At 45.5% G+C, this 20,399-nt stretch overlaps 1 protein-coding gene across 1 annotated transcript in view; it reads right to left on the bottom strand.

Annotated features, from left to right (window-relative positions):
* Positions 1-20,399, bottom strand: part of COL25A1 (collagen type XXV alpha 1 chain) — a 446,709-nt gene that overhangs the window by 18,583 nt on the left and 407,727 nt on the right. Inside the window, exons 31-34 of the mRNA XM_050946748.1 lie at positions 18,741-18,791; positions 18,393-18,419; positions 11,780-11,833; positions 2,057-2,110 (exon numbers count right to left, since the gene is read on the bottom strand). Coding sequence (XP_050802705.1) covers positions 2,057-2,110; positions 11,780-11,833; positions 18,393-18,419; positions 18,741-18,791 — 186 coding nt within the window. The remainder of the gene's footprint in view (positions 1-2,056; positions 2,111-11,779; positions 11,834-18,392; positions 18,420-18,740; positions 18,792-20,399) is intronic.

Below are 20,399 nucleotides of genomic sequence, written 5' to 3'. Positions count from 1 at the left end.
GCCCCATCCTGGCATCCCTTTTTGTGTCTGCAGTTTTGTGGGTGCACACAACTGTGTGAGATGTCACTTTGATGTCTAATACCTGATGTGCGGGTGCTATTAGACATCCAAGTGACACTAATTGTATCTGCAAACTGTGGACGTAAAAAAAAGGGAGGGTAGACATTTTAAAATGATCTAGTCTGGTGGCCCAATTCTGCAACACTTACACTTTTGGGGCCTTATTCTCCACTGTCTTGCACTTTACGTATCTTTTATGCTGGTATAAAGTGAGTGTTAAATGCCAGCACAGCTGCAAATGAGTAGAGAATCCTGGTTTGTATTCACTTTGCACAGGTGTGAATCACTACACAATGGGCAAGTCAGTGGAGAATCTGGCCCTGTGTCTTGGGAGTTTTGCTGGACTAAATACTGTGGGCCTGGGATGCACTTGATTGCTGGTTTCATACTCTGTGTTCCTTCATCTTTTGTAAACATAAATATGGGTCAGATTTGGCCCAAGTTTACCTGGCCTGCTCACAGCCCCAGAGGGAGAAAGTTCACTCCCAGTGGAGAGACTGTGTTGGTAAAAGGTAGTTAACCCTCGCTGGTGTTGAGGAAACTATCAGAATCCAACTCACCTCTCAAAGGGGCAACGGTAGCTAGGAAAGGGGCATGACCAGGGGGTGCACTTAGGGTGACCAGACAGCAAGTGTGAAAAATCAGGACAGGGGGTGGGGGGTAATAGGAGCCTATATAAGAAAAAGACCCAAAAATCGGGACTGTCCCAATAAAATCGGGACATCTGGTCACCCTAGGTGCACTGTCTTAGCACATTCCCTCAGCAACTTCTCACAAGGGCTCCTATGGAACTTCCAGATGAAAATAAAACAGCCCTAATGTGGCAGACTGTCAAAGGAATACGGCAGCAACAACACCACCTGCTCTCATACTGGGAGACTCTCTAGCGCAAGGTAAATTACAACTCCCTACTCCAGCTTGAGAAAATCCAACCCAAACAAATGAAACTGGAGAGGAGATGTATAAAACTCTGCTTTTGTAAATAATGACCCAATATAGTTGTGGTGGAACCACTGTGATCTTACTAAAGCTGGAACAGATCTGTGTTTGTAACACAGCATAGCTGTTGTGTCAGTGCACACAGTAGACATACATGTGCACACCCACTGAGCTAGATCCTCAGCTGGGGTAAAATGTGGTTGCTCAATTGACTTCAGTGGAGCGATGCTGATTTACATCAGCTGAAGCCCTGGTCTACATATGTTAGGGATGGGTAAACTAGTTAACTAACTTATAGAAAAAAGGATCCCTTCCCCAGCCCAACCCTGCCTTGAAGTTGCCTGCTCTGGTATATTCAGATAAAACTTTTATCACTTCTGGTTTCTGATCAGGAAACAAGTGCCAAAATACTATCAGAAAGTCAGTGAGACTTCTAGGCCAAATTTGCAAACTTGAGCGGTTTGGATAAGCTTTAGGTAATCATCTGAACTTCTGCATATTTATCCAAACCAAACCCAAAGTATGAACCTTTTAAAGTTCTCCCATCCCGGACACACAGAAATGCAAAAAAAAAATCAAAGCAAACCAAAATCTTCCACACGCAAATAACACAAACAAAATATTGTTGCATCAAAGAAATCTGAATAAGACATTAAGAAAATCAGAAAAAAACTTCCATGGCTACACTCTGTCCTGAGCTCTTTGCCAGTCTATTCTGGTGGGCTCAAGGCATCTAGTAACATGAATCGACCCTACATAATCAAAATGGCAGGAGTTGCAGAATAAGGGGCACTTTAACTCTAGACTTCCTCATTCTTGTTGGTTTGTTAGCTCCACTCCATTATATTTGCATAGTTGTGTGTATGTGTAGGAAACAGTGTAAGTTTGTGATATGGGCCTGCTTCAAGAGCAGTGACTTTGCATTGTCAGGGATTATCATCTGCTCTCACCACTCTCAACTAATTACACTGCTAGATGGAAAATGGTTATAAAACACAGCAAAGTTTAATCAAGGAGTGGTGAAAGTTGCAATGGGTACAAGTTCCATGCAACTTACAGGCAAACCATATGGTCCTCTGGGTCCAGGGTCACCAACAGTTCCCTTTTCACCCTAGAAAAAAGATTAAAAACACACATCTGGTTTAATCACAAAATAGTCTCTTTATGTTAAAATAATCCCTCTTTCTCAAAAGTGGAAGCCTATTTATCTCTAATCCTTTGGCTGGATAATGTCTGCAAATATGATTTTCAGTAAATAGTTAAATGAAAACGACAGGGCTGTATATTCCTATGTTCAGACACACTGATTGTATCTCTTTCTGGGCAACTCAAGATAAGCCAGTACAGTATGATAAATGACAACTGTGATAAAGCTAAACATTATCATGTATTAATACTATTTTGTGTAGTTTGTTTAGTACCAAAAATGAATGTAGTTGCTAAACATCCAGTGTTATTAACTTCCAGCCAGTGCTATGAGCTCGTAACAGCTGGAGCACTGGGCCTTCAGGAGGAGCCCAATACTGTAACGAAAGCTGTGGGTGCTCAGCACTTTGTATCCCGCTCTGGCTGAACAGCTGAGATTTGCTATGATGAACCACAAAATTACTGTCAACCAGGGCTTGTGTGTAACAGGCAACAGTATTAACAGTAATATCGTGAAGACCATACCATATGTAGAGCCATATATTTAGCTGCTCAGATATATTAAATAAAAATTCTAACCCGCGGTGAGACAAATAGAAGTGATTTTCACTGAGAGTCTGAAACCACTCCACACTGAAGTCAGTGGAAGAATAAAGAGTTTCCAAAGACGGGTGCTATTGGAGCAACTATGCACATAACTTGTTACCAGCCAATAGAGAGGAAACATTTCCAGAATGAAATGAAATCTCTAGAATACAAATGTAAGGTTGGAATCAGTACTGAGTTTAGTGTTTTTCAAAGTGACTGACAGGAAAAAAAAAAAACACGTTTCAAATTAGCTGACCCCTGGCTGCTGCAGGACCTCTGGTGGTGATCGTGTTAAATCGTGTATGCTAAACACAGATATGCCTGGTGAGCAACAAGATGGGAGACTCCAAGAAACATCAAGCCTGCTGCAGTAAATAACGAAAGGTTTGCTTTCCATGGTATTCTTCCCTCTCACTAAACACTGAACCAACACTCCACCATAGCCTTTTGGTGGGACTGCACTGCTGGAGGTGTTGTGTTTTACATGCGATAAAAAAGAGAGGTCCTGGTCACATATGGTTTTCAAGGCTGCTTGTCTGACTAGGTTCCCCCTGGAGTGTTGCATGGTATCTTCTTCACTTCTTTTTCTTAATACAAACAAAGTTTTTGTGTAATGTTCCTGGCATGGAAAGACACCATGTTCCATCCCAGACGTTGCCACAGTTCAGTGGTAGATGAACTGTCTGCCTCTTGGTGAAATGTACTCTAAAAATCTAGATTATTAATTATCCATTATTGATAGAAAGGGTACATTTTAAAAACACAGACTGGATATTTAGATGTGTGTTTTCTTTGGGAGTCATGGATAAATCCCTGTGCACTTCTCTGAGAATGTACCACTTAAGTGTAAATTATATTGCTTGGACAATAACAGCAAGGAGGCTCCAGAAAAAGAAAAGCTGAAAGAATCTCTTGTTTAATAATCCTATCAACAAGGGATGAATTAGGGGGACTGACATATGAAAAGTTCAGATACTTCTCATTTTTGATGAAGATTATAGCTCCTTATATGAGCCTCAGTCTGGATGAGACTAAGTGTCTGATTAAGGTCTTTCCTAATTCTGTTGATCTCCCAACTGTTTCTGACCAGGCAGTGAGACTAGATACCCTTGTAAAACAGCAAGAGATACTAGAAGCAACAGCTGATTTACAAAATTAATCCCCTGGGGCCTCAGTACTTTCTGCCAGAAGAAGCTAAGAGGTTTGCTAACCTACTTATATAACTGCTACAAAGTTCTCTGATCCATATTTGCAATACATCAAGACTAGTTAATGTCCTTTTGATCCAGACCATATGTAGTCCTCTCAAAATAGGACTGTACCATTGTTAAACATATGGTAGACATAAAAATACTGGCAAAGGGTTTGGAAAATCAGTTCAGGGAAGTCATCCCATCTATTATACACAAGGATCGGACTGGATATGAAGCCTACAGACTTTCTACGTCCAATGGGAAGCACCTGCGGAAAGGTGTTTGGAACATGGCTCATGCCATCAGTGGCTATGGATTAGGATGAATTAAGGGGTGGGGGAGACTTTTGGGATTGCTGCCCCGAACAGTGAAATAAACTACTTGTTTCAGAGAAACAGACATTCACAGTCTAGTTTTAAGAAACTCTTAATCTTTTATTTTCAGAATCTTGTCAGTGCAAAAATAACAATTTGTCATTCTTCAGTGTTGTTTCCTGCCACTTTAGATCCAGTGTCCTGAATTACAGTGTTCTGTGTTGTGCTGAAGTACTGTATTTACAGGAACAATGCCATATTTGGTTTCTCCCTGGAACCTGCACACAAACTAGATGGAGATCTCATGAGGCCACTCCACTGAGAAGAGTTTTAAATAAATAAATGTGCTGTCAGAAAAAGACGGTTACTCACCTTTGTAACTGTTGTTCTTCGAGATGTGTTGCTCACATCCATTCCAGTTAGGTGTGCGTGCCGCGCGTGCACATTCGTTGGAAACTTTTTACCTTAGCAACTCCAGTGGGCCGGCAGGTCGCCCCCTAGAGTGGCGCCGCCATGGCACCTGATATATACCCCTGCCGGCCCACCCGCTCCTCAGTTCCTTCTTGCCGGCTACTCCGACAGTGGGGAAGGAGGGCGGGTGTGGAATGGATGTGAGCAACACATCTCGAAGAACAACAGTTACAAAGGTGAGTAACCGTCTTTTCTTCTTCGAGTGATTGCTCACATCCATTCCAGTTAGGTGAATCCCAAGCCATACCTAGGCGGTGGGGTCGGAGTGAGAAGTAGCGGCATGGAGCACTGCAGATCCGAAGGCCGCGTCCTCTCTGGACTGCTGGACCAGGGCGTAGTGGGAAGCAAAGGTGTGGACCGATGACCAGGTCGCTGCCCGACAGATTTCCTGGATGGGCACACGGGCGAGGAAAGCCAGCGACGACGCCTGCGCCCTGGTAGAGTGCGCAGTCACACGGCCCGTAGGAACGTGAGCCAAGTCATAGCAGGTCCTGATACAGGACGTTACCCACGAGGATAACCTCTGCGAGGAAATGGGAAGCCCCTTAATGCGGTCCGCTACTGCCACGAAAAGCTGGGGGGATTTGCGGAACGGTTTGGTCCTCTCCACATACAACGCGAGAGCCCGACGGACATCAAGCGAGTGGAGTTGTTGCTCCCTGCGTGAAGAATGAGGTTTCGGGAAAAAAACTGGGAGGAAGATCTCCTGGTTGACGTGGAAGGCTGAGACCACCTTGGGGAGAAAGGCAGGGTGCGGTCTCAGCTGCACCTTATCTTTATGGAAGACTGTATACGGGGGATCTACCGTGAGAGCCCGGAGTTCCGACACCCGCCTAGCTGAGGTAATAGCTACTAAAAAGGCAGTCTTCCAAGAAAGACAGAGCAGGGAGCAAGTAGCTAACGGCTCAAAGGGGAGCCCCATGAGCCGAGACAACACCAGGTTAAGATCCCAGGTAGGGGCAGGGGGTTGGACGTTAGGGTATAGACGTTCCAGCCCCTTAAGGAATCTAGTCACCGTCGGGTGAGAGAAAACGGAGCGGCCATCCCCACCCGGGTGAAAGGTGGAGATAGCCGCCAGGTGGACCCGCAGGGACGATATCGCCAGGCCCTGTTGCTTAAGGGACCAAATATAGTCCAAAATATTGGCCACCAAAACTTCCATCGGGAGGAGACCCTTCTCCACGCACCAACAGGAGAAACGCTTCCACTTGGCCGAGTACGTCGCTCTAGTGGAAGGCTTCCTGCTGCCCAAGAGTACCTCACATACCGGGGTGGAGCAGCGCAACTCAGAACTGGTCAGCCATGCAGGAGCCACGCTGCTAGGTGCAGCGACTGGAGGTCCGGGTGACAGAGAGTTCCGTGGTCCTGGGTGATCAGGTCCGGGTGAAGGGGCAGGGGAACTGGGTCGGCTATGGCCAGGTCCAGCAACATGGGGTACCAATGTTGCCTGGGCCACGCCGGGGCTACCATGATCACACGGGCCCTGTCCCTGCGCACCTTCAGAAGGACCCTGTGGACCAGCGGGAACGGGCGGAACGCGTAGAACAAGTGGGTCGTCCACGGAATAAGGAAGGCGTCCGCTATAGACCCGGGTTCCCGGCCCTGAAAGGAGCAGAACGCCTGGCATTTCCTGTTCCCCCTGGACGCGAAAAGGTCCACGCGGGGACAACCCCACCTCTGGAAAATCGAGAGGGCGACGTCCGGGCGGAGGGACCATTCGTGCACGAGGAAGGATCTGCTCAGGCGGTCCGCCAGCGTGTTCCATACTCCGGGGAGGAAGGAAGCCGTGAGGTGAATGGAGTGGGCTATACAAAAGTCCCAGAGTCGCATCGCCTCGTGACATAGGGGAGAGGATCTGGTGCCACCCTGCTTGTTGATATAGTACATGGTCGTCGTGTTGTCGGTAAATACCGTGACACAACGACCCCGAAGCTGGTGACAGAACGTTTGACAAGCAAGGCGGACCGCTCTCAACTCCCGCATGTTGATGTGTAGCTCCACCTCCTGTGGGGACCACAGGCCCTGTGTTCTCAGGGTTCCCAGGTGGGCCCCCCAGCCGAGATCTGAGGCATCCGTCGTTAGGGACACCGAGGGCTGGGGTGGGTGGAATGGGAGCCCCGCACACACAACGGATTGGTCTAGCCACCAACTGAGAAAATCCAACACCCCCTGGGGGATTGTGATCAGCATGTCTAGTGACTGCCTTGCCGGCCGGTAATGTGCAATGAGCCAAGACTGGAGGGGCCTCATGCGGAGCCGTGCATACCCGGTCACAAACGTGCAGGCTGCCATATGGCCTAACAGGGTTAGGCATGTCCGTATCGATGTCAGGGGGGCTGCCAGCAAGCGCTGAACGATCGCCGACAACGACTGGAACCTCGGCAACGGCAGAAGGGCCCTGGCCACGGTGGAGTCCAGGACGGCCCCAATGAACTCCACCCTCTGCGAGGGGAGCAGGGTGGACTTGTCCACGTTGATCATGAGGCCCAAGGTAGCAAACAGGCCGGTGATCCTGCGGACGTGGCTGCGGACCTGCAGCTCCGACGTGCCCCGAATTAACCAATCGTCGAGGTAAGGGAACATGTGAATGCGACTGCGCCGAAGATGTGCCACAACGACAGCCATGCATTTTGTGAATACCCTCGGAGCCGTAGAAAGGCCAAATGGGAGGATCGCAAATTGGTAGTGATGGCGGTCGACCACGAACCGAAGGAAACGTCTGTGGTGTGGCCATATGGCAATATGAAAATAAGCGTCCTGCATGTCGAGGGCGGCATACCAGTCTCCAGGATCCAGGGATGGGATAATGGTCCCCAGGGATACCATGCGGAACTTCAACTTCACTAGATATTTGTTGAGCTCTCGCAGGTCGAGGATAGGCCTGAGGCCTCCCTTGGCCTTGGGGATCAGAAAGTAGCGGGAATAAAACCCCTTGCCCTTCTCGTTCTCCGGAACCGCCTCTATAGCTCCTTTGTTGAGGAGCGTCTGTACCTCCTGGCGGAGGAATTGCTTGTGAGAGGGGTCCCTGAAGAGGGACGAGGGTGGGGGGGCGGGAGGGAGGAAATGATACAAACTGCAGACGGTATCCCGTCTGCACCGTGCGTAAGACCCAGCGGTTGGATGTTATCCGGGACCACGCCTGGAGGAAAAACGAAAGGCGGTTGGAAAACGGGGGGGAAGGATCCATGGGGGATACTGGTATTACGCCCTCGGGCGCACCTTCAAAACGAAGGTTTGGGTCCAGGTGGGGCTTTAGAGGAGCTTTGGTTTTGCCCCCCTTGATTGCCCGATGGCCTGCGCCTGCCATTTCTGCCGCGGCGCCTATTAAGGTCCTGCCGCTGGCGGAACTGGGGGTACGGCCGACGCTGCTGCTGTTGCTGCGGCCGGAAGGGTCTGCGTTGCGTCCCAGGCGTGTGCATACCAAGGGAGCACATAATGACCCGATTGTCCTTAAGACTTTTCAGTCTGGGGTCTGTCTTCTCCGAGAACAGGCCCTGGCCTTCGAACGGGAGGTCCTGGATGGTGTATTGGAGCTCCGGTGGAAGGCCAGAAACCTGAAGCCAGGAGATGCGGCGCATCGTCACCCCCGAGGCGAGGGTACGGGCAGCCGAGTCTGCAGCGTCCAAGGAGGCCTGCAACGAGGTTCGTGCAACCTTCTTGCCCTCGTCAAGAATCGCCGCAAATTCTTGACGCGCCTCTTGTGGCAGCAGCTCTTTGAACTTATCCGCTGCCACCCAAGAGTTAAGTGCGTAGCGGCTAAGAAGGGCTTGCTGATTGGAAACCCTGAGCTGAAGGGCCCCAGCCGAATAAACCTTGCGGCCGAGGAGGTCCATACGCCTGGCCTCCTTGGATTTGGGGGCTGGGGCTTCCTGTCCATGACGCTCCCTCTCGTTCACCGACTGTACCACCAGGGAGCATGGTGTTGGGTGAATATGGAGGTACTCATAGCCCTTGGAGGGGGCCATGTACTTCCTTTCGACGCCCCGTGCAGTAGGGGGGATGGAGGCCGGCGATTGCCAGATCGTATTGGCGTTGGCCTGGATCGTCCGAATGAAGGGCAGGGCGACCCTGGTGGGAGCATCGGAGGAGAGGATGCTGACGACGGGGTCCTCAATCTCAGAGACCTCCTCAGCTTGCAGGCTCAGATTCTGTGCTACGCGCCTGAGGAGGTCCTGATGTGCCCTGAGATCTAGCGGAGGAGGGCTATTAGAGGAAGTGCCAGCCACCGCCTCATCGGGAGAAGACGATGAGGAGACCCCCGGCAAGAGAGTGTCCAGCGGGGGGTCCGCCTCAGCCCTCGCCTCTGGCTCAGGAGGGAGATCAGGGTCCTGTTGCTTTGACCCGTCCTCCTCGTCTGGGTAGGGAGGGGGGCGAGACAACGACGCCTCCGGCGCCCTGTGCTCTGCCGTTGCAGGCCTAGGAGGAAGCTGTTGGGGGCCCTGGGCTTGATGGTACGCCCAGGGTGTCCAGAACCCCCACTGCTGCGGACCCTGGTCCTGTTGCGGAGGGTCTTGAAAAAGGGCCACTTGTCTGTCAGTGCCCAGCGCGTATACACTGTCCGCATGCGATGACACCGACGGCTGTCTGGAAGGCCATGGAGGGGCCGACCGCGGCTGGTAAGATTCTCCGCGTCCTGACGCCAAAGATGTTCTCGGTGCCGGGGACCGGTACTGGGAGTCATACCGGTGCCAGGATCGGGACCGGGGTCTGTCTTGGACTCGGTGCCGGGATCGGGACTGGTACCGGCTGCTGACTCGGTGCCGGGATCGGGACCGGGACCTGCCACCGACGCGGTGTCGGGAGGTCGACCGGGACCTGCCACCAGCTCGGTGCCGGGAGGTCGACCGGTGCGCTGATCGACGGCGGGACTGGCTCCTAGAGTCTCGGTGCCGGTATCGGTGGCTAGAACCAGACCGTGACCATCTGGAGGCCGATCGGTGCCGCGAGTACGACCGGTACCGCCGAGGGGAGCGGTGCCGGGACTGCGAGCGGCGGCGGGATCTTGAGCGACCATGGTGTCGGGACCTCGACAGCGAGCGTGAGTCCCGAGACGGCGCTGTCATCATAGGTTTGCCCCTGGACGCTACCCACACCGGAGGTACCGGGGGTGGAGGCTAAGTTGACTCAGTCAGGGCAATGAGGTCCCGTGCCGAGGCGAAGGTCTCTGGCGTCGATGGGACCAATAGCTCAACCCCAGATCTTATGGGGGAGCTCGGCGGGACCGGACTCGACGGACCCTCCGGGCCCGGAGTCGACGGTGCCGGTAGCGCTGCGGCAGATGTCGGTGCCGGGCGCTCCACTCGAGTCTGCCTGGATGGAGTTGCAGACTTCGAGGGTCTTGCTTCTGCACCCGGTGCCGGGGAAGGTCGGTGCCGGGGAGTCTTTGCGGTGCCGGCGCGATCCGGTGCCGGTGTCGAGATGACGGCCTGCAAAGCTGCCGGGTCGAGTGCCGCTTCCATGAGGAGAGTCCTAAGTCTCTGGTCTCTCTCCTTCTTTGTTCTAGGCTTAAAAGCTTTGCAAATGCGGCACTTGTCCGATCTGTGCGATTCCCCCAGGCACTTTAGACACGCGTCGTGAGGGTCGCTGGTCGGCATCGGCTTCTTACAGGCCACACATTGCTTGAAGCCTGGCGAACCAGGCATGAGCCCGGTGCCGGGTGCCGGGAAGGGCTACGGCCCAAACCGGCTAACAAATATCTACAATATTATTTACACTATTAACTATATAACTAACTACACTTAACTACTAACTACAACTATCAACCGTAGACCAAGGAAAGCTAGGGATGTGGAGGACAGCTATGCCGCGCTCCACAGTTCCAACGACCGACACGGCGGTAAGAAGGAACTGAGGAGCGGGTGGGCCGGCAGGGGTATATATCAGGTGCCATGGCGGCGCCACTCTAGGGGGCGACCTGCCGGCCCACTGGAGTTGCTAGGGTAAAAAGTTTCCGACGAACGTGCACGCGCAGCGCGCACATCTAACTGGAATGGATGTGAGCAATCACTCGAAGAAGAACTACAGTTACTGCACAGGGTGAGTAGCCATTTAATCTTCAAGTAGTGTCCCTACAGGTGCTCCACACCTGAATAATGACTACTGAATAATTCCTGCTAAGGCAGAAGAGGTTTCAGCATTGAGTCCAGTATGGAAGAAAGTACAGCCAAGCCGAACACAGTATCAGAAGCTGAGTCGTGAGTTATTTCATAGCATTCAGCGAGTGTATGTATAGAAGCCGAAGTAGTGGCCTTACATATTCCAGTACTTGGTACCTTTTTGAGAAGTGCTGTAGAGGTGGAAATGGACCTCGTAGAGTGTGTATGTCCAAAGATGCTTGAATATTACAAGATTGGTAGCAAGAATTAATGCAGCCAGATATTCACTTAGAAAGTCTTTGATTAGAGACTGCAGATCCTTTCAATCTATCTGCAAGCAAGACAATCTATTTGGGGGGCTTTCTGAAGGGTTTAGTCCTATCCAGACAGAAGGCTATGGACAGTGATTGGTGAGCAAACGGCCAGGTGCATCAGATAAGGAAACTATGTTGGTTTGGGCCAAGTTGAAACTATTAGGATGACTCTGGATTTGTCCTTCTTTATTTTGAGCAGTCACTCTCACCCCCCGAATGTTCCTCTGTGCCCTCCAAGGGGGAATGTGCCCCACAGATTGGAGACCTCTGTTTTAGATCATACCCTCAGTGATGCACATTGCCAATATCTTTGACTTGTTGTAACTGACTGAAACACAGTAAAGAATTCTCCTGCTGCTGCACAAGAAGGACTAGCATACAGCTCCCTTCCCCTCATCTTTGTGAGTGCGGCAGGGCTAACAGGAATGAAAAGCAATAAAAACTTATTTGAATAACTAAATTAAGCACACATGACTGAATAGACTCAAAGAGTAGATCATATGAGTAAGAAGGTGCTATTTTTACAGTTTTCAGATTAAAAATGCACTTTAAACTACATTAGGAAGTCTGACCCATTTGTGTGTGTCATTAGTTTTAGAACTACATTTTGCCATGATGTTCTCTTCATATGGAGAAACATCTAAATAATGTGTACTTACTCTATCTCCTTTAGGACCTGCTGGGCCATGTGGACCGACTGGGCCATCCATACCCTAAAAGATTAAACAAACAAGTAGTGAAAAACAAATGCCCTGAAATCTGTTAGCAGCTCTTAACTGCAGGTTTATTCTAGTCAGGAACTGCCTTAGGATCAGTTCAGCTCCCACTGGCCGAAAATATAGGCTGAGATTGTCAAATCTTAATTATGCTGGTAAATGTCAGAAGGCTCAAGATCAACTAGTAGCAGTTTTGCACCACTCTCACAGACTCTATATTACCTGGTCTCGTGAAGTTAGTACAAAACTCATCAAGGCTTCAGATTATATAGGGAAGCCTAATCTTACCAAGTAGAACAAGCACCAGTGAAACCACTGCTTTTTTAATTTTTGTTGTTGTTGTTGCTTTCTAAGCTCAGGATTGATGTTCCAAGCATTGAATGGTTTCCATTGTTGATGTCAGAGGGAAAAGTACAAATAAAAGACAGGAAAAGGAAGATATATAGCATGCTTAATTCAAATGGCAATTCTCCTTACATGGGACTTGAAAGCTAATCTCAGTGACAAAGCTACAATTTCCAAGGCCAATGTAAATCCAAGATGGACATAAAGCTCAGAAAGAAGATGAATATACTTAGATACACTGAGCCATGTCCCATTTTAACAGATTTTCCTGTACAGCTATATAAACAAGGCCAGCTCCAACCAAAATTTCACCCCATAATGATTTTTTAAGATTCAGAGCCCCATCTACAGAGCACTGTATTACCTGTCCCCCAGTGCTAACCTGTACCAAGACTTTCTTCAGATTCAGCATCATGTAAGTTGCCTGATAAATTCTGCCTCATTCCATGTAAGACACATGTATAAACCAGGCAAATAGAACCACTGTGAAACACATAGACTCAGTAGCAAAGCATGACACAGGAATGCAAGGGACTCACCCGGGGTCCTGGCTTTCCGTCTAAGCCAGATGCTCCCTGTATGATTAGGTGGAAGCATGGATGATGGGTATAACATGAATGACAAGAATGTGAGATTAGTAAGTGGTGTTGATGAATAAACATAACTTAAACACAGAATATAAGCTGTTACGGGGTTCTGGAATGAGGATCACATTATTACAATATGTTAGTTAAAAAATTACATACAACATTAAGAGCCAGATTCTGATCTCAGTTACACTGGTTTTACATTGATGTAACACCACAGACCTGATGGAATTACTCCTGATTTACAATAGTATATCTGAGATTAGAATGAGGGCCTAGATATATTAGTATTACAAACATCAGACATTACGGTGTTTCTTGTGCTTTAATATACAAATAATTTATAAATTAACTAGCAAGTTGTCTAATGTGAAAAAAAAACTGACAATACTGACTACTCTACTTTGCAATGAAATTAAAATATAAATTTTAACATCGATAAGAAGTGTTTAAGATGAAGAAAATTGTGTTACATCACCAGCAAAACCCTGGCTCCCATTACAATGGTTTGATTCATTTTCAAGAGCCCAGGAGACAATGATGTTTCCTGTTTTCACCAGCAAAATACAATTGTAGTGAATGTTCATGAACAATGAATCTAATTCCAGGCTGGAAGTGCATATAATGCATTGCAGGTTGGGCTATTCAGTTTACCATCCTTGGGGACTGGCTGACCCCTGGTGGATTTTATGTGAATAACATAAGACTGTTGTACTGGGAACTATTTGCTGGATTATCAAAGGGACCTTGTCAACTTGAAAATGGTTAGTTTCACTGACAGAAACTAAAATCTTTTTGGTAAAGGTGACATTCCTCAGAGTCTCTCCGAAAATCTTTTAAAACTTTTGACCAGATTTTTTCTGATCATTGCAAGACCCACACAACAACAGGGGAAACAGATTGACTATAAAGTGGAAAGCAATTAAATTGACTTTTCACAAAGTGCTGTCAAATGCACAAAGGAAACACAGTAAAATATACTGTTTTTCTTCTAATCACTTTCAGCTCTGATGTCTCTTGGGACAAAATTTTCAAATGGAAATGTGATTTTTAAGTCAGTCGGGTCCCTTTAAGATCAATCTATGCCAAGTACCCATAATGAAAACTGTTCTGAACAGTACAAGGCAAAAGTTAAATAATAACAGTAATAAAAAAAATCCAGCATCTCTGGCTGAATGGGGAATGTTTTAAAATTCTAGAAGCCAATTCCCAAGGTCTTCACTCAAATTTTACTCAGTCCAGACTCAGGCAAACTTCTCAGTTTAGCAGCAGTTTTTCAATGAAATATCACTGAGGATACATCCAAATTAAAACACAACGTGTTTGATAAAACCACGTTTTTAAAACAAACACCACACAACATTGAAATCACAACATGATTAATGTAATGGGGCTGAGAGCATCCTCATGAGGCTATTAACACTGTCCACTGACACGTGACAAAAAGAAACTGACAGCACTGTGTGTTACAGGATGTGACTTTGGACAATAGTACAGACTCTGGGTACAACAAAACAAGACTGATGTTCTGCTCCAACATGATAGAGGTTTATAAATGCTGTTGAGTAAACCAGAGTTGTTGGTTGAAAGAAGAGAGAAAAGTCTGTGATTTGCACTGAAATGGAATAGTTTTTTTTACTTACTGGAAGACCAAGGGGCCCTCTGTCACCCTTTTGACCTGGTTCACCCTTCAATCCTTTAAGACCATTTAACCCTGGTTCACCCTAAATGTAAAAGTATAAATGCCAATTTTTTGGTGCTACAACGGGTATTTAAGCTGGGACAGAAGAGAGCCAGTCTTAGATGTAGCTGCAAATTCCAGTTCAAAACAGCAAGGTCTTTTCAGCGTAAGGTACTAATTCAGCATTCACAGATTACTGGCAATTTACATGGAGATATTGACCTGTGCTAAAATATACAATAGACAATGACTGGTCATTTTAAATACAATTGTGAGTTGAAATAATACAAGAAACTCTGCTGCGTAAGACTTTCTTGAATCACTTCCAAATAATTATTGAAGTATTTGTCCGATGTGGGGTCAACTGTAATTTTCCTACCTCTTTTGAGTATCCTCTATGCCCACACGTTTCTGTCGTAGGCTGATAATTCAAACTAAAGAAAAACCTTAGACAAGAATATTAGAGACTGCATTTTGTTCAGATTAGTGATAACTGCAGTGAGATCTACAGAAAGGTGCAATTTGTGTGGAAGTACATTCTCTTCTAATGACAAACTGGAATTTGCAACACACTCTTATGTAAAGATACTTTAAACCTTTAAGCACACATAGTTCAACGGAAATTAAGAGGAGCAGTGTGCTGTACTGGGACAATGCATTTTTGGGGCCCATCCTTCACTGATCTCACGAAAAAGGTACAGTATTTATAGTAGAACAAAAGATATTGTGGAACGATTGTGATTATGACGTTACATAGATATCGCTGTATTAAAAATTGAGAAGTGAATAATGGTGGACCTAAGGTACGTGTGAAGACATCTTCACACCATGTAAAACTACCACAGCGTGGTGGCTCTATAGACAACTGAGGGCGCTAACAATAACTACTTCCAGTGAGAAATGGAAATGCATAGGATTTTCTCTATGCCAAAGACTGTTCCCTATGCCCAGTTCCCAAGGTTTCTCTTTGCTACACAAAACCCCAAACAAACCGTAAAAGAATTTAATCTATGCTTCTGCTTTCAGTGACATCTCCTTTAGACCCTGCCTAAAAACAGGAGCCATTTCTCTATTCTTCCTCCATTTGAGTCAATGGATATGTCTGCACTGGAGCTGGAAACTGCAATTTCCAGCCTGAGTAGACATATCCGGGCTATGTCCCTTTCCTGACATTTTGGAAGCAGAAATCCCACAAAAAACCTGACTCTGAGGTCAAAAGTCTGAGGTAAGACAGGTCTGATGCTAAAATGGGATAGAACTAGGGCTGTCAATTAATCACAGTTAACTTAGATGATTAACTTAAACAAATTAATTGCAATTAATCACAGTTTTAATCGCACTGTTAAACAATAGAATACCAATTACAATTTATTAAATATTTTGGATATTCTTCTACATTTTTATATATATTGTATTCTGTGTTGTAATTGAAATCAAAGTGTATATTATGTTTAATTACAAATATATGCATGGTAAAAACGATAAAAGAAATTGTATTTCTCAATCCATCTCATACAAGTAATGTAGTGCAATCTCTTTGTCCTGAAAGTGAAATTTAAAAATGTAGATTTTTATTTTTATTTTTTTTACATAATTGCACTTGAAAACAAAACAATGTAAAACTTCAGAGTCTACAAGGCCACTCAATCCTAAAATGCTTTGGCCACCATTCCAGAGGACATGCTTCCATGCTGATGATGCTCGTTAAAAAAATAATGCGTTAATTAAATTTGTGACTGAACTCTTGGGGAAGAATTGCATATCCCCTGCTCTGTTTTACTCACATTCTGCCATATATTTCATGTTACAGCAGTCTCGGATGATGACCCAGCATGTTGTTCATTTTAAGGCCACTTTCACCGCAGATTTGACAAAATGCAAAGAAGGTACTAATGTGAGATTTCTAAAGATAGGTACAGCACTCGACCCAAAGTTTAAGAATCTGAAGTGCCTTCCAAAATCTGAGCGGGACAAGGTGTGGAGCATGCTTTCAGAAGTCTTAAAAGAGCAACACTCCCATGTGGAAACTACAGAACCCAAACCACCAAAAAAGAAAATCAACCTTCAGCTGGTGGCATCCGACTCAGATAATGAAAACGACCATGCGTCGATTTGCACTGCTTTCGATTGTTATCGAGCAGAACCCATCATCAGGATGGATGCATGTTCCTTGGAATGGTGGTTGAAGGATGAAGGGACATATGAATCTTTAGCACATCTGGTACGTAAATATCTTGTGATGTCGGCTATAACAGTGCCACAGGAACACCTGTTCTCACTTTCAGGTGACACTGTAAACAAGAAGTGAGCAGCATTATCTCCTGCAAATGTAAACAAACTTATTTGTTTAAGCGATTGGCTGAACAAGAAGTAGGACTGAATGGACTTTAAGGCAATAAAATTTTACATTTTTTTATTTTTGAATGCAGTTTTTTGTACATAATTCTACATTTGTAAGTTCAACTTTCATGATAAGGAGATTGCACTACAGTACTTGTATTACATGAATTGAAAAATTCTATTTCTTTTGTTTTTTCACAGTGCAAATACTTGTAATCAAAAATAAATATGAAGTGAGTTCTGTACACTTTGTATTCTGTGTTATAATTGAAATGAAAATATTTGAAAATGTAGAAAACATCCAAAATATTTAAATAAATGGTATGCTATTATTAACAGGACGATTAATTGCATGATTAATCACAATACTTTTTTTAATCAGGTGATTGATCACAATTAATTTTTTAATTGCTTGACAGCCCTAAATAGAACTGATTTCAGAAGATCATTCCTGACCCAAGCCTCCAATGCCAGGCAAAGTTTGACATAGTCTAACTGTGGCTCAAACCTTCAAAAAGAGATATTTCTGTCTCATCCCCCATACCTCAAAACCAAAATAATCCATTTTTTAGAAAGCTGAATATGAAAAGAGAAATGTAATGATTAAAATGATTGTTACAGGATTCATTATGCTCAAGTGTGATACTAATTTTTTTAATTAATGTGTTAATTTAATTAAAATACAAATTAAATCCTGGTTTCTTTTAACCTTTCCAAAATCATCCATGTTTTCAGGAAACTGGCTGTTGTCTAAGACTTTTACGGGGCTTCTGGAGTGTGTGTCATGCGCACATGCTATGCTAGGGATGAGGGAGTGTTTCCAGCAGCACTAAGATATATACTGAAGCTGGGTTGGGACTCCTGGTGGGGATTTTGGGAAGTGAGGTGAACTTCTGTTGGAAGGCGTAGGAGATGGGAGAGAGAGAGCAGAGCAAAAGGAAAGGAGGCATATCTGGAAACGAGTTTATTTGACTTCTCCTCCTCCCAGGGCCGGTGCTTCCATTTAGGCGACCTAGGCGGTCGCCTACGGCGCCAGGATTTGGAAGGGCGGCAGACTGCTCCGGTGGACCTCCGGCAGGCGTGCCTGCGGAGGGTCCACTAGTCCCGCGGCTCCGGTGGAGCATCCACAGGCACGTCTGCGGCAGGTCTACCGGAGCCGCGGGACCAGCAAGCCGGCGCTGCGCCTAGGGCGCCAAAAACCCTGGCGCCGCTCCTGCCTCCTCCATGTACAACACACTCATCCTCTGTGTTCTAAAAGTGTAATTTAAGGCAATTGCAAAGCACTAATTAGAATAGCATGAAACTCTCACCAGCAAACAGGAGGCTGGGTAATTTTAATACCAGTTCACAATCATCATTACAAAACTCTAGTCCAATTTATGCTCATGTGAAACACACACAAGCAATGATCATAAATCATATAATTAAAAAAAATCCTTTAATTTTTACTTTAAGTATCTGCCTAAAGGCTTAAGAGTATCAGAAATATTTAACAAATAAATGAGACAAAGGACACAACACAGATGCATGCTTCACTATGGTTAACAAAGAACAGAGCATGGCACATTACAGATTTAAAGAATCCAGGCAATTATTCATTTACCTTTGGGCCAGGCAGTCCATGGGGTCCCTGAAAATAAAGATTCCATCTTTAAAGAAGAAAATAAAGGTTTGTTGCCTTTTCTAGGTACAAGTTGCACCGGCAATTTTGTTTTCAGAAAATAAATTGCGAATGCCAATATAAGTAGTTGCACCTCTAAGTACCTCATTGGGGGAACAAAAAGGGGAAACACATTTATACCCAAAATTAATTTCCCCACTTCCCAAGAACTTTGGGTTAAGATCCAAATACAGATCCAAAATCCATGGCTTGGGCCCATCTCTAGTAGCCATGTTCTCTCATAGCACTTTTATTAAGCATTACAATGGGGATAGGGAAAGAAGGACTTACCATAGGGCCTGGTGACCCATGCAGCCCAGGTGGTCCTGGGGGTCCTATGATCTACATATAGAAAATGATGTTATTAGCTCATGTAGTGAAAGGAATCTCCCTTGTAAATACAGGAAGTCAGACTCTTTCCCCTCAACTTTCTGCTAACATCATTTGTCACCATTCAGATGAAGAACATTGCAGAGTGCTGAAGTTGCTGGAGAGCACTTTAAAAAGTAACAACGTAACTTGCACATATATACGGCATCTTTATCTTGGCACTTGGAGTGCTTCTCAGACTTGGCTATTATTCTCACTTAATGGACGGGGTATCTGAGACACAGAGAAAAAAATTACACGCCCAAGGTGATACCAAAGTCAAATGCAGAGCTACAAACAGAATACAGGGTCTCCTGACTCCCAGTTCTCCACTCAAACCACTAGATAACTTTAAAACATTAGCTAGTAGTAAATGTCCTCAAATCCTGTCTGAGTAGGGATGCTGTTGGCTCTTATTTTCTGGTACATATTCCCTGCTGTACTTGCAATCTATATTCTACAGGAATAGTGAGGGATACTGTGATGCCATTCCCTGGTTCCTTTCCAATCCTGATTAATGGAAATAAAACAAAACAATTTACCTTAAGTCTTGGGACATGTCTAGATTGCTCTCTTCCTCCCTTTTTATTTGATTTAGCCCAACAAGCACCATGTGCACAAATATTCAAGCTTAATCCCAATGATGAAGTCATTACAACAGGTAATCAGGTTATTGGCATGTGCTCATTATATGTTGGTTTACTTTACTGATCCCACCAAACCCAGAAAGAAGAATTTCTTTCTGGTATTTATAATGCTTAACACCACTTCTCACACTGGGCTCAATGCAAAATAGCTATGAATTTTGAGTTATGACAGCAGTACTGACCTACCAGCAGGGCTGCTGAGCAGCATAGCCAGTTCTAGAGATTAACATACAGCACTACTGACTTTTCTAGCTAATTCTCTGAGATTAAGTGCAGTGTCAACAAAGCAGGTTTTAAAATATAAAATAGGATGAAGAGAGAAGGGTTGATAATGGATGTTGGGAATCTCCTAGGATGGAGAGGAGTGGTGATGCCTCCAATGGGAGAAGAAAATGAGGTCAATTGCCATGGCTGTTTTCTCTAGGGGATAAGTCTTTTACAAAAACACTGCTAAGAAATTCAGCAAGTATGTGCTGAGATCTTTGAGTTGTACACACATACACACACACACATATAGTGTTGGAAAGTAACAAATTGATTTTCCCTTCAGAGCTAGATTGAGACATTTGTGCTCTGTAGTGAGAAATGGGATCTAGAAATGCCAGGACAGGGAGCCAGCAACTCTTGAATTCTTATCCTAGCTCTAACATTGACCGCCTGTTGTCTTCGGCAAGATGCTTGACCTCTTTGCTTCAGTTTCATGATCTATAATATTGAGCTAATGGTACTTACCTATATCACAAGAGCCTTGCATGAGGTTTTTATTGACGTTTGTAAAATGTTTTGAAGACATTTACATGAAGCCACATACATGTCTGATAATGCAAACACTTACTCATGTGAGTAATTCTGAATATTTCCATGGGACTATTCATGCAGTAAAGATGCACCCATACATAAATATTTCCAAGAACAGGCCTGAAGTCATTAAGGA

This window comes from Gopherus flavomarginatus, chromosome 3 (genome assembly GCF_025201925.1).
Source record: "Gopherus flavomarginatus isolate rGopFla2 chromosome 3, rGopFla2.mat.asm, whole genome shotgun sequence".
Taxonomy (NCBI): Eukaryota; Metazoa; Chordata; order Testudines; family Testudinidae; genus Gopherus; species Gopherus flavomarginatus.
The sequence above is the reverse complement of the archived record's forward strand: the minus strand, read 5'-3'. Positions and strand labels throughout refer to the sequence as shown.